A 13,081-nucleotide genomic window follows, 5' to 3' on the forward strand; every position below is an offset into this window, starting at 1 on the left:
TCGTTTTCTCCTGTGATAGACAGGGTGGGGTTGGAAGAAGGGTAAATAGATACAGACACGAGCAAATTAATCTTATTTTCAAGTGGGAACTCCTTGTTCCCGTCTTGACCGACTGGCTACTGACTAGATAGCATGCATGTCGCAACTATTCCCCCAGAAGGGGTGATCCAACACGCAGCGCCGTAGTTTCCAATGATGGGCATTGAATGCCTCATCGCGTTACGCAAAATCCGCGGCGCGCACACGACTCGGTCCAGCACCAGCACCATCCTTCCCCTTGCCCCGCTCTCCATCTCGATCTCGACTGTCATCTCGAAAGCCACGCCTGCCACCGCGCGCACGATCCGAGCTAGGTGAGCGCCGCCAACTGTCGCGTTTGCCGGCTCCTGCATAGCGACGGCCTGGCGGTGAGGCGCTGCGCGATGCAGAGCGTCGACTGTCGCCGTCGCTTGCGCTGGAGGAGTTGCGGCGGCGGCGTACAGGTGCTTTGCCGGCGTTTTTGGCGTTGTTGGCGTTGTTGTTGTTGTTGTTGCTGCGGCGAGGTGCAGGGCTGTAGCTTTTTGAGTAGCGGGTTCGGCTGCGGTTTGGAAGGGAGCGCGAGCGCGAGCGCGAGGGGGATCGTGACAAGGAAAATGACCGATTGCGGCCCCGGTTCGGGACGTTTTGCTTGCCTGATTCATTGGCACGAGATGTCTTGCTGAAGCGCGGTGGTGAGCGGGATGGAGAACGGGAATAGCTTCTCCGGCGTTGGATTGGAGCATTGTGCCGTGCAGGCGGGGCTGGAGATCGGGAGCGTGACTTAGACGCGGCACTATAGCTGTAGGATCTGGAGCGCGTGCGTGGGCGGCCGCGAGTATTGGTTGTGCGGCGAGGTCTTGGACTGGGTGAAGCGGAGTAGGATGGCGATCGAGCTTTAAGATTCCGTCTTGGTGGTGTTCGTGAGCGTGACGGGGATGCGGAGTAGCTTTTGCTTCGTGCGCGTCCTCTGTTGCCACGTACCAGAGGCGATCGTGATGGTGACCTTGATATAGTCCTGGGCCGACTCCTGCGTGCATTTTGTACATTGACGCTGCGAGAACGACTGCGCGACCGACTGGTGCTGTAGCTGGAATAGCTCGAGTAGGAGCTGACACTCTCCGAGTCGGACGTATCATCCCGAGGTGGGGGTAGTGCTGCTGGTTCGGGCTTGGGGATGTTTTTGAGATATTCGCGCATTTCTTCAGTGAGAATACCCATGCCGACACTGGTGAAATAATTGATGGAGAATCGAGTATTTCTCGGGTTGTCGGTAGGGAAGATGCCCGTGAAGCTGGGTCGTAAAATGTCATCCTTCATTCTTTCCTTCAGTTTGGGGAGACCAAGCGCTTCCGCCAACTCTTGAAGCAAGATCTTGATAAAGATACGGCTGCTCGAAGTCGTCTCATCTTCATTCAGATGGATAACAGAGAAGACGTGCCATCCAATAGCGTCCATGCTCAGAAGATGACCAAAGAAGCGAGCAATATTGCGTAGTCGATTGGTTTCGTAGCGATGAATAGTATCGTAGTATGTAGCGAAGGCTTCTTCAAACAAGTTGGTCCAGAGTCGATTGAGCTTTGCAAACCGTTCCCCAACAAGTCCGAAAAACTTGGAATATGTTTTTTCCTGAGAACAGCATTCAATGATCATCGAAGGGAGTTCTGACTCTTGACCAGCGGGTAGCTGGACTTTCATCAACTTGTGGCATGCTTCTTCGAAATCCAAACTCGACATAATTGTCAGATAAATTGTACGTCGAAGGTTGACGAGATCGGTATTGGTCTGATCCTTGATCTCCATAGCACGCTCTTGTTCGGCTTCCTCTTCATCTGAACTGTCATCCGACCCACTCTCGTCATCATCTTCTTCGTCGCTGGCTTCACCCAAGATCTCTGCTTTCAATTTTCTGTATGCTTCTTCATTCTCCTCCCATTCGGCATCGAATTTGAAAATGTTCAACGTGTCCTGAACCTGGATCTCCTGGTCATCAACATCAATTTGGTGGGTAATCTGATCCTCCTCTTCGACGAGGTCAAGTTCTTCGCGAATGGCTGGATTATCTTTATACCGGTCTTTCCTGACTTGAAAGAGAACTTCAATCATATACTGGACTCGCTTGTCGATGTCTGCCTCGTGAAGGATGCTTCGAAACTGGTCGAAGACCACCAGAGCTATGGGTTGACTCATTTCTTCCAAATGTTGTCCCACCTCTCTCGTCAGCCCAACCGCAATCTCAACAGAATCGTCCGTGGGTTTATGCAGGAGAAGTAAGAGGATTTGTGCTGCCACATTCTCGTGGGCGACCTGCTGATTGCAAAGATGCGCAATGAATGTCGTCGAAGAAAGGCAGACAGCCTTGTCGTTACGTTTGAAAGCTTTTCGGAATTGGACAATCAGCCGATTCAGCAGAAGTTCACCAACTTGTGGTAGCTTGGTGTTCACAATGGCCGCCATTGCTGCATAAATCGGTGTGAAAGGGAGTGAAGCGGCCTGAGCTTTCATGATGCTCCTGCAAAATAGGCCTCGACCACGCACCAGGTTCTCATTGAAGAGCTCTGGCACAATATGTTTGATGTTCGACACATTGATCTTGTTGATTAGACCGTTGATAGATTTCTTGAGAGCCTCCCAAGCCATGCGCTGGTACTCTTTGCTGGATTTATCGGTGATCTGGGATTGTAGTTCGCGTAGGCGGGCAGGCGGGATGTATGTTCCTCCAGAGCGCATAGTAAGTAGCTTTTCGTACTCTGCTTTCGCTGCGGCTTGTTTCTCCTCAGCTGTCATAGGCTTTCTCGAGTTGCTTTCAGGTTCTTTGGGTCGAAATCTTTCTCGGAGCTGCTTTTCTCGCTCATCCATTTCTCGTTCTAGAGACGGTCCATCGGGTTTTCGACGGTTCTCATCGTCTTTCGGAGGAGGCCTTCTTCTTCTGGGCGAAGGCGATCTTGATGGTGGTGAGCGCTTCCTCGTGTTAGATGGTCCAGGTGAGTATTCTCCGCCTGGTGGAGGCGTTGGTAAACGGACAGCCGATGAGAGTAGCATGGTGTCAGCCATGGCTACAGCCAAATTATGATGTTCAGAGACGGATAGGGGAACAGTCGCAACCTAATTAGTCTATTATGATTGCGGTTCCATCATTCAAAAGTCGCGGCAATCGAGAAGGATAGTAGTGTCAGGCAAAACAATCGCAGGCAGACTTGGAGAAACTTTCTGAGACTGAAAAACGCCAAGGTCGAAGGTGCAAAAGCAGCCAGGGCCACTGCCCCACCTGAGTGCAAAGCGATTGCTGCTTTACAACCCTTCAGCCTCGCGATTGTTCGCAAGGCTGCACACGTACACCCCTTTTTCTGCTACTGAGGGGTATTAACACGGTTGATTCCACAGCACTACTTGCATTCGCTCAATCTGCGAAGTGAAGTCCACCATTATCCCGCTGTTCAAGAGACCATTTGTGATCTCACATCACAAATCTTCGGCTTCTACCACAAATGGACAACGACGTCCTCGTTAGCTCGGAAAAAGCGGTGCGGACAAGCCGGCCACGGCTAGCCCAAGCCGACGATTTCAAGTTGATGTTCAAAGTCTTATCAGTAAATCAACTCTAAACTCCAGCATGATATTCAAGACTGGGTATGGTAAATCTGACCTGTTCTATCCGAGAATATGATAATTGACGTACCTATATATATGATGATGTATTCCATCATTGCCTAGAGATAAACTCTCTCCACCTGGTTTTAATTGCCCTGAAATCGAAATCTCGGTAGCAATGGAAAAGGAAGGCCTGGACCATACCACTCATGACACCTCAATCGAGGAAGAAGTTGGAAGAATCGAGGTCAGGGAGGCAACTGATACTATAGATCCTGCCATCGTACGGAGCCTGAAGAGAAAGGCTGACCTAATCATTATTCCCACACTCGCAACTACTTATTTGTATGTTTTCACTACTTGTTGTTGACTGCTTCTTCAGTTCTAACCTCATGCAGATTCAATTCGTTGGACCGGAGCAATCTTTCCAATGCCCATACTGCCGGTTTGGTCCAAGACCTGAACATGTCAGGCAATCAATTCAGTCTCGCACTGACGTACTACTTCATTCCTTTCTGCATTTGCGGACCACCAGCGGGAATGCTCAGCAAACAGTTCTCTGCCAAATACTCCATTCCAGTGATGATGTTGGGTTTTGGTGCTGCTTCTCTGGCTACCTCATTTGTGACCAATTTTGGGCAATTGGTGGCTTGTCGATGTCTGGTCGGCGTTTTCGAAGCTGGGTTCCTCACGGCGTACGTGTTCCAATCTGTATTAGGCGGAGTATAGTAGATGCTTATGTGTGGATATAGGGTCGTCTACTACCTGTCCATCTGGTATACTCGTACCGAAATCGCATCGCGAATTGGAGTCTTTTACGCAGCATTGGTGGCATCATCCGCATTTGGTGGACTCATCTCATATGGCACCTTCCAGATGAAAACCCACCACTACCAATGGTTCTACTTGTTCATCATTGAAGGGTCCCTGACCATCTGTGTGGCATTGGCCACGTTCTTCATCATCCCCAAGAGCATTCGCAGCTGTCGATTCCTGACAGAGGCAGAAAAGGATGCCGCCGAAACTCGTATTCTCGCCGAATCGGCAGAGACCCTGGAGAGCAAGTTCAGCTGGAGACAGGCTTTGAGCGAATGGAAGACGCCTCATCCCTATGTCCGGATCGTCGTCGCAATCACTTATTCTACCTTGTTGACATCGAACAACAATTTTCTGGCGATTATCGTTGGGAGACTCGGATACGACACTGTGAAGACAAATCTGGTAGGAACAATTTTCCCGAAACAACTTGATTAAGGATGTCCTGACGTTCGTGCTCAATAGTATACGGTAGCCCCATCTTTGGTTGCAGCAGTCTTCCTGGTCGCCGCTACCTTTTCATCAGACCATTTCCGCGAGCGTGGGATTCACATGGTAGTATCGCTCGCTATCAGCGTTGTCGGCTACATCCTACTCATCACTGTGAATCTGGACAATATCGGGCTCACTTACTTTGCCATATTCATGACCACTGTTGGTGTAAGTGTACCTCTGTTATTTGCCGATTCCAATATATTTCCAATCATTCCGTACTCAAAACGACACTAACCCACGAGTCCCATCCCCAGGCCTACCCAATGTCACCCATCAACAACGCATGGATCGTGTCCAATATTCCCAACCTCAACGCCCGTGCTTTCACAAGCGCCATGCTCATTTCCATCGCCAACACTGCCGGTCTGATCTCCAGCAACATTCTCATCGCATCCGAAGCACCTCGTTACGTGACATCCTGCTGGGTTAATCTAGGCGCCGCAATCCTCTGCCTCATTACCTGTGCCGGCTATTCGGGCTGGATGAGGTGGGAGAATCGCCGAAGAGATCGCGTACAAGGCGTCTCTGGCCAAGAGTACATTACCCGAGGTGTCACAGGGACTACGGATCCAAGATTCCGATTTTGTCCCTGAGCTACTCGGGGCTTAGAGAGATTTTGAGGCTCTACGGCGGTGGTGTGAAATGAGACTGGGATAGTGTAATGGTGAGGACTAGCTGGTAGGTAGTTGATGATATCTGTAGGGGTCATAGGGGTCGCATGAAAGCTGTGTCTGTTCGATAAAAGTTTCCACATTACTAATGTGAAGAAGTATGTATGTACACTCTGGGCACTGAATGACGATCGCTTGGATGTTCATGACATACAGTCCGGTCTACTGGGAGAAGTTTGCTATACTCCTGAAATCCGTACTGATGTTTCGTGGATCTCTTACCAACAAAATCAAGGGTGTGCGCCCGGCCATCTATCCGCCAGCCCCTCTAGAATACCCCCATATTCGTTCCCCTGGATTTGGCTGGGAGAGTAATTGAAGGCCACAGGATCAAAATCGTAATCGCTAGGTTGTCCGAATCCCGAGGGAGAGAATGTGAAATCGAAGGTCGTTGTGTTCTCCTGATCAAATGTTACATCATTTTCCATCCACGGATTTTCATTGTGGCCTGCTGGCTGCGGCATGAGCGCTTCGAAATTGAGGTTGAAATTTTCGGCTTCCCATAGAGGGAACGGCTCACGCACAAGGTTACGTATGACATTTGGTATTGCAGACCGGGTCGCATTTCTTATCGCATCTGAGTCTGGAATGGGCAGAGCATTTCTTGTGAGTCTTGAAGCTGTAGTCTCGGAAGGCACGGTTGTCACTGACGGCTCCACCCCTGTGTCAAGTCCAGTTGTACTTGGATCTGGTGGATCGAGCACGATATTTTTATCATTCTCATCAGTAGCATCTCGGCCCAGAACTATTTGTTTCAGGCGCTCAAAGACATCTCGATACCTCCCTGCTTTGGGCCATCTTTCAGCCATCACATACAGCATTATTGTGCAGTCGGAAAGAGCGTTTGTAGTTAGAATGTTCAAAGCCTCTCCAGGAGAGCGCCAGATGCAAGAAAGCAATGTCAACCCTGAGCATGATGAGGATATGGTTCAGCATGTCTCGGTAGGTCCCATTTGGGTTTTACTCACCAGCCAGAAACAATGACATTGTAAACAAAGGAGAATAGTACATGGTAGTAGATCGTTGATGCAACTGTTTGAAAGACCTGCAAACACCTGAACAAGCTTCAAGCACAACCTTCAGGCAGCGCGAATCCATTGCAGTATCGTCCATCAGGCGTGGGAACATCAAGAGCCGGATAGACGAGTAATATTGTATCATCTTTATTGATTGTAGTATTAGTGAAGAGAATTCTTGGTAGGTCAATGATAGACAGCACACTTACATACGAGCCTCGCAAATGGAGCCGTGCTGGAGTATCGAAATGACCATCTGAAGTTTCAAGATTCTGACCAAGGGAGCTTTCCGGTGGTATTTCTTCTCTCCACTTATTGAGCCTAGAAAGAAAGATTTCCGTAGTCAAATCGGAGAAGTCGACTGGCTTATCTACCCTGTAGACAACATGTTGGATGTCCGAGGCTATCCTCCTCAAACTTACCATGTGTATGAAATATGATAAGGTTGTCGGCGGCTTTGAGATTGTTCCGGCCCCTATTTTCGTAGCTGCCTGAAAATCCTCTGGAGCGACACTATGTTCGTTGACGTCTAGAGGCAGCTAGAGTAGATGGCTATCAATTCGAAATTCTTTAAGTTCATTTGAAGGGCACTACTTGCCTGACAATCGATGTCGTGATCACAAATGGACGGAGGCCGGCCTATGGTAAGATTGATATCTCTGTCAAGGCAGTAGCATGTCCAGAAGAGACGCTTATCAAGCTCAGATCCCAAGCTCAATCTTGATGTGCCCGATTTCCGATGTAGACCAAGTGATATACACAGTTTTACAGCGAGGCCAATCATAGTCCTGTGTTAGGGTCAGTGATTTTCGTGCTTATGGCGATGAGTTGAGTATCCTGCTCCTACCATGGCCCAGGGCTTCTCGGTGCACGTAAGCAGTAGAGGGAGGCCAATGTAAGATAGATAATAGCTCTTCTATCAATACATTGTATTATTCTTACTCGATGAGACATGGCGGTTTCGTAGTGGTATTCTGACTTGAAGTCCCCTTTGTCCCCAGACTGAAAGTGTTAGCCAGGCGCATTCCCAATCAACTATAACTTACTAATGTGAGGGTAATTCCACCAAGGGCGTACATCAGGTGTAGTGTTGCAACTTCAAAGAGACCCTTGGGTCTGCTGCGCCTCTCATGCATGTCCTGAAGTGTTCGTGAGTGCATGATTGGAAAAATCAGAGACACATATTCGATGTAAGCTCTGAAAAGCTTCTCAATCACAGGTTCTGAGAATGAGGCGACATCTTGGGTGTCCTCATCCTCGCTTGACTGGACAAGCCTAGCGGTTGAAGCATCCCTATCGGAGCCAAGGACTGTTCGCTCTTGGTGATTTGATATCAGGGACCGATCGATATGTAATACTGGTTCGAGCACACGGGCAATGGTTATGTTCGATGTCCCACCAAGATAGTTGTACCCACTAGCATTCAAGCTGAGATCGCGGATTGTGCTTGACAAGGAACTCTCTGGTGGCAGGTCATTCAAGCGATAGGTCTCTTGTGACACTCGTGGATCGGCTGCTCGCTCGGCTCGCCTGAGCTTATTCTCGAGCTCTGCAACCTTGCTTTCAAGCGCTTTCACATAAGCCCGCTGCTCTGTTGGTTTTGGTACGGTCGAAGCCACATATCGGCATTTCTCTGAAACTCGACTACACTGTGAGCATGATGGGTCACGGCCATCACACTGTCAAGTCAGGCGGTCAATGAATCGTAATCCATCATAGGCCTCGGGTACTACTTACCTTCTGTTTGCGTGATTTACAACGTTGACAAGCAAGCGTGGTCCTCGGCCGTTTTGCTGCCCTTACGGAAGTTGGGCTGCTCCGAGTGCTTCTGCTTCCGAGATCTTCATCCGCACCGTCCATGCCGAGATGGAAGGCTATGGGAGATGAAATTCGAGAGCGAGAAGATATGCTGTGATAAGTTGTGGAAGCTACTGTACCTCTCCTCCCTCCGACGGTATCTCTGCCAAGCCGGCAAGTGCGGACCGCTGTTGGCGACAGGTTCGTCGCTCTCTGGCCATCGGGTACTCTGTGGTGATGTTTAGATGCGATATTCAAGATATTTCATTGAAGTGCTGTGACTATTGACATGCGGCTCCTGCAGCGGCCGGCTATGCGGCAAGTGCAGTGCTGTCTATGGATCGAAGAATACTTATATCAGACTGCTGGCATCAGCTTTAGTCACTAATTGCAGGAGCTGTACTCGCAGTCTTCCATTCACGCACAATATGTCAAGCGACAGGAAAACAATAATTGTGATAGGGTGAGTCAAGATCCGTAGATTTTAGACCTTGGACATTTTTCCAGTTGGCCATCGAATACAAAGTTTGCTGACATCATAGTATCACAGTGCGGGTGTGCTTGGGTTGACTGCAGCGATCAGCCTCCAGAAGGAATATGCAGACACGAGGGACATCTTGCTCATTGCAAGAGACTGGCCGTCTGATGAATCCATTCGATACACTTCTCCGTGGGCGGGTGCTCATGGACGACCCATACCAGCGACAACTCCTATTGCAAGGCAACACCAAGCGTTTGCAAATGAGACCCATGCAATGATGAAAGCCCTTTCGCAGCAAGAGCCAGCTTGCGGTGTCGAATTTATGGACGGCTACGACTTCATCGCCTGTCCCTCTGACAACTATGTCAACCTTACAGGTGGCTATGGAGATGCGGAAGGTCTAATTGTGTTAGACAAGAATGAATTCCCCAATGATATGGGCATCACCTTTGGTTCGAAGTATCGAACTTGGTCTTTAAACTCGCCTGTGTACTGTACGTTTCTCCTTCGAAAGTTCCGACTCAGAGGCGGAAAGACGTTGAAGGCCACCTTGACGACTGCAGAGGAGGCATTCTCGCGGGGAGACTATGTTGATACTGTTGTCAACTGTTCAGGATTTGGATTCGGAGATCCCGAGGCTTTTCCTGTCAGAGGTGAGTGATCTTATACACGGCAGTGGCCATCGTGATTTCTAACGGAAGCTTGCCCTCGTCAAGGCCAAACATGTCTAGTCTCCAACCCGTGCGATCGCACAATCACACAGCAGAATCCCGATGGAACATGGACGTTCATAATTCCACGTCCCCTAGACGGTGGCACCGTCATCGGTGGAACACGGGAGCCCCATGACTGGACAGAAACGGCACGACCAGAGACACGCGCGAAGGTGCTCGAAATGGCTGCTAAGATGTATCCTCCTATTCTCGGCCCAGGGGGCAAATTCAACGTCATCCGAGATATCGTCGGCAGGCGACCTGCGAGGGTTTCTGGACTGAGGCTCGAGACAGAATTTCTGAAAGGGCACTTCAGGGGCAAGAGGATTATTCATGCTTATGGAGCTGAAGGACATGGCTATGGGCTTTCCTGGGGAGTTGCACGAGAAGTTGTCCGTATGGCTCTTGAGGCTGAAAGCTCGGTAGCTGTTAGGCCATCTTTGTGAGGAAATTGAGACTTCTGTGTTACGAGAGGACAGCGTTCCAGACATTTCGAGGTGCACACCAAGGTAGATCTCTAACTTGTGACTTATCAGTTGTGGGTAGAGCAACCATAGGCCATGATGCTATGTAGGTAGCCCTATCCAACCATGTCGAGTGTAAGCGAGACTGCTCGGAGCGTGCTAAACTTGTGTTATGAGACGGTACAATGTCTCAAGAACATCTCTTACCATAATTGACTACTTCCCTCCCTAACCGAGGACTCAAGTGACAGTCAGAGAGCCAGCTAACTTCCGCGGTCATGGTGCACAACAACCCATCATTGCAAGAAAGATCGGCAGTTCTGCCGCAGCATCTCCTTTCCTGCCTCTCTGAAAAAAGGAACCTCAAAGAGCATGTGCTTGGGAGAAATCAATGCTCCCAGGGACCATATTCGAACTGTCCTAACCAACTGTTGAGAAAGCCGCAGGTTTCGGTGGCAATACATTCATTGCTCCATTTCGGCTCTCCACATGATACGATACAGGACTCTCTCATTGGGAAGTATGCTCGGTTCATCGAGCCTCGAACTGTACGGCGTGTGCTCGGGGAAGGGGCAAGACAAGACACCACCACCACCACCACCACCACACCTGCATGTGGAAAAACGTGCCGCAACCCCATTTGACTCAGCCTCCTCGCTCTGATCTACCCTTTCATGAACGTGGACAGACAACAAGCACGAGCACGAGCACGTTTCCCCCGTCACCCATCGTGGGCACTGCGATCACACGGAAACAAAGTCAGTTTTTGAGTCGTGACTAGCCAACTACTCGTAAGTAGACATCGAGCGTTCAGCCGTGACACATAGAAGTAAATTTCTATTTTTATCCCCGTTCGAAGACCAAACACAGTCGAGTACGGATATGGAGTCACTTATTCGCGTACAAAGAAACTTTCTGCGGGACAAATAAGAAAAAAGGCGTTGATCATTTAATCTCCGTCCGCGCGGGAGCAGTCCAAAACTCATGAACCCTGAAGAACGTCCTGTTAAGATTTCACCCCATCCCGTCGCATTTCAATGTGACGAACCCGGAACAGGGCTTGCAGGCAGAGAGATTTTGACCGATCGTGGTCCACAAGGGGGCCGGCCGCGGTCTTCTGGTTGTGATATGATGACTACTACTACGAGACACCTTCATGAATTCTTGGTGGTTGCTGTAGACTTCGACACTAAGGAAAGTTAGTGTCGTCGTTCGTCGAAGATTGGTGGCGTAATTGGGTTCGGGAAATTTTAAGCAAAAAAACCTTTTGTCAAGATCCTTCCATCCATGGCAGCAAGGTTCATGGGTCGAACTGCCTGTGGGAACGGTGACGAAGATGCTAAGGAGATTTTCGTTGACGACAACGACCGGCATTCAGGGGCATGGAAATCGCACTTTTACTTCTTTCGTGTATACGCCTCTTCGGGCCTCAAGCAAAATGAAGAAAACGGGCTCACTGGTAGCAGCTCAGTATCCGTATTGAGGTCGGATACCCCCGGCTTATGGTATTTAGTGTGCGGGACAGTTTACATAGGAGTCCAACTATATAGTGACGACCGCGAAAAATACTGACAGTGGTAGCTTGTAGCTGAACCGTCTTTCCTGGCTAGCTTTGCACATTCAGGTCCCGGATACTTTTGCTATTTGCCCCGGTAACGTAATATTATCGTAAAGAAACACCTCTTGTGTTTGTAATTGAGGTCGAGGAGGTCACAGCTTCGAGACCGGGTTGAAAGAGCCGTGGCCCGTGACCCGTGTCTCACTGGACCGGCGACTCGGCGGCCTGTCCTCAGTTCTCAGAGGCTGATGGTGGCTGACCTTCCGGGTTGTCATGTTTAAGCTGTGGTGCTGAATGTTGGCATGCTGATCGAAGGCTTCTGCTTGTGGTTAGGACGGGACGATCAACATCCGCCGACGACTCCGTAGTGAGATTCTTAGATTCAACATCTTGAATGTCGAATGTTGCCTCCATAGAACGCCCAATACCCTTGTCGGTCTCCGTGTGTCAATTGAAGACAAGTGGCCCATGGATGTACTGTCGTAAGACATATCAATGATCGATACTTTCCACAGATTTTGCAAGCGGAGTTCACTGGGGCCGTTTCAAGATACTCGGTATACAGTGCTTGTCCCTTGTATAGACTGGGATAGCCTGCTTAGACTGTAGCCTTCTGCATGCGTTCAGAGGGAAAACTCCCACCCGAGTAAGGGGTTGGAGGCGGTCGAATGGCCCGAGTAGATTTACTCATGTGGAGCATAGTAGAATCATTCATGATCCGTGGTCGAATTACGCAGCTGGAAGTGTAGACATTATTCGATTGCAAGATCTGGAATGATCCCATACCTTACGGGTATTTGTCGCAGCAGGCATTGGAATGATTTCCCCAGGAATGGTGGCTAATACGGAAACAAAGTAAGTTGTGCCCCGTACGAGGCATTCAGGTCATCAGAATAGGTGGGCGGGGGGTAAGCACTGTTTGTGATTGATGATCGCACTTGGCTGGATTGAGGAATAGAAGTCAGCATAATGATCAGGGCACAATAATATTATGCGCGTCGTGTGCAGACACACCGAACTGAACTTCCCTTGACTATGTTTTCGCTGTCCCGATACATTTGGGGTTTCATTGCAGGAGTTGTTGAAGCCGAGGCGCGACGGTTACCAAATGCAATCCGTACGTGTTCCAAGCCCTTTGTTGGCTGAATCCAGCTGTGGTGAACAGGTATGGGCAGTCAAGGTAGATACACGGATGCCACCTGTGACCTACTCGTAGCATGCCTATGACGAGGGATACCGACCGTTTATTTCTAGCGTTAGTATTTTATTCGTAGAGCGTGCGAGTTGTTGATGAACCTCAACTTGGGAACACGACGGACCAATCGCAAGGTACATATGCCAAGGTGGTACGAGTAAGGTGAGGCCTTAACAAGGATGTTTGACTCATGCTAATTCGCCTCTCGACAGCCTGTAGATGAACGATTCGCCAATCGAGTGGAGCACGACTCGCTAGATATCTCATTA

The 13,081-nt window shown here is 49.5% G+C and overlaps 5 protein-coding genes across 5 annotated transcripts; 2 read left to right on the forward strand and 3 right to left on the reverse strand.

The window, feature by feature from the left end:
• Window positions 1-219: 219 nt before the first annotated feature.
• CWC22 (pre-mRNA-splicing factor cwc22) lies at window positions 220-3,069 on the reverse strand (the record flags this gene model as incomplete). The annotated part of the gene is made up of 1 exon (XM_064856271.1): window positions 220-3,069. One exon carries the CDS (start codon window positions 3,067-3,069, stop codon window positions 220-222), a length of 2,850 nt encoding a protein of 949 aa, XP_064708171.1.
• A 715-nt stretch (window positions 3,070-3,784) lies between these two features.
• LTR84_012755 (uncharacterized protein) lies at window positions 3,785-5,510 on the forward strand (the record flags this gene model as incomplete). The annotated part of the gene is made up of 5 exons (XM_064856272.1): window positions 3,785-3,951; window positions 4,005-4,301; window positions 4,359-4,827; window positions 4,888-5,082; window positions 5,172-5,510. 5 exons carry the CDS (start codon window positions 3,785-3,787, stop codon window positions 5,508-5,510), a joined length of 1,467 nt encoding a protein of 488 aa, XP_064708172.1.
• Window positions 5,511-5,818: 308 nt separating this feature from the next.
• Window positions 5,819-6,409, reverse strand: LTR84_012756 (uncharacterized protein; the record flags this gene model as incomplete). The annotated part of the gene is made up of 1 exon (XM_064856273.1): window positions 5,819-6,409. One exon carries the CDS (start codon window positions 6,407-6,409, stop codon window positions 5,819-5,821), a length of 591 nt encoding a protein of 196 aa, XP_064708173.1.
• Window positions 6,410-7,635: 1,226 nt separating this feature from the next.
• Window positions 7,636-8,464, reverse strand: LTR84_012757 (uncharacterized protein; the record flags this gene model as incomplete). The annotated part of the gene is made up of 2 exons (XM_064856274.1): window positions 7,636-8,253; window positions 8,342-8,464. 2 exons carry the CDS (start codon window positions 8,462-8,464, stop codon window positions 7,636-7,638), a joined length of 741 nt encoding a protein of 246 aa, XP_064708174.1.
• A 365-nt stretch (window positions 8,465-8,829) lies between these two features.
• Window positions 8,830-10,041, forward strand: LTR84_012758 (uncharacterized protein; the record flags this gene model as incomplete). Its single annotated transcript, XM_064856275.1, has 3 exons — window positions 8,830-8,864; window positions 8,952-9,535; window positions 9,614-10,041. The coding sequence occupies 3 exons, from the start codon at window positions 8,830-8,832 to the stop codon at window positions 10,039-10,041; spliced, it is 1,047 nt and encodes a 348-aa protein (XP_064708175.1).
• Between the last annotated feature and the right edge of the window lie 3,040 nt (window positions 10,042-13,081).

The sequence above is a fragment of the Exophiala bonariae genome, assembly GCF_035927105.1.
Source record: "Exophiala bonariae strain CCFEE 5792 chromosome Unknown scaffold_8, whole genome shotgun sequence".
Lineage (NCBI taxonomy): Eukaryota > Fungi > Ascomycota > Eurotiomycetes > Chaetothyriales > Herpotrichiellaceae > Exophiala > Exophiala bonariae.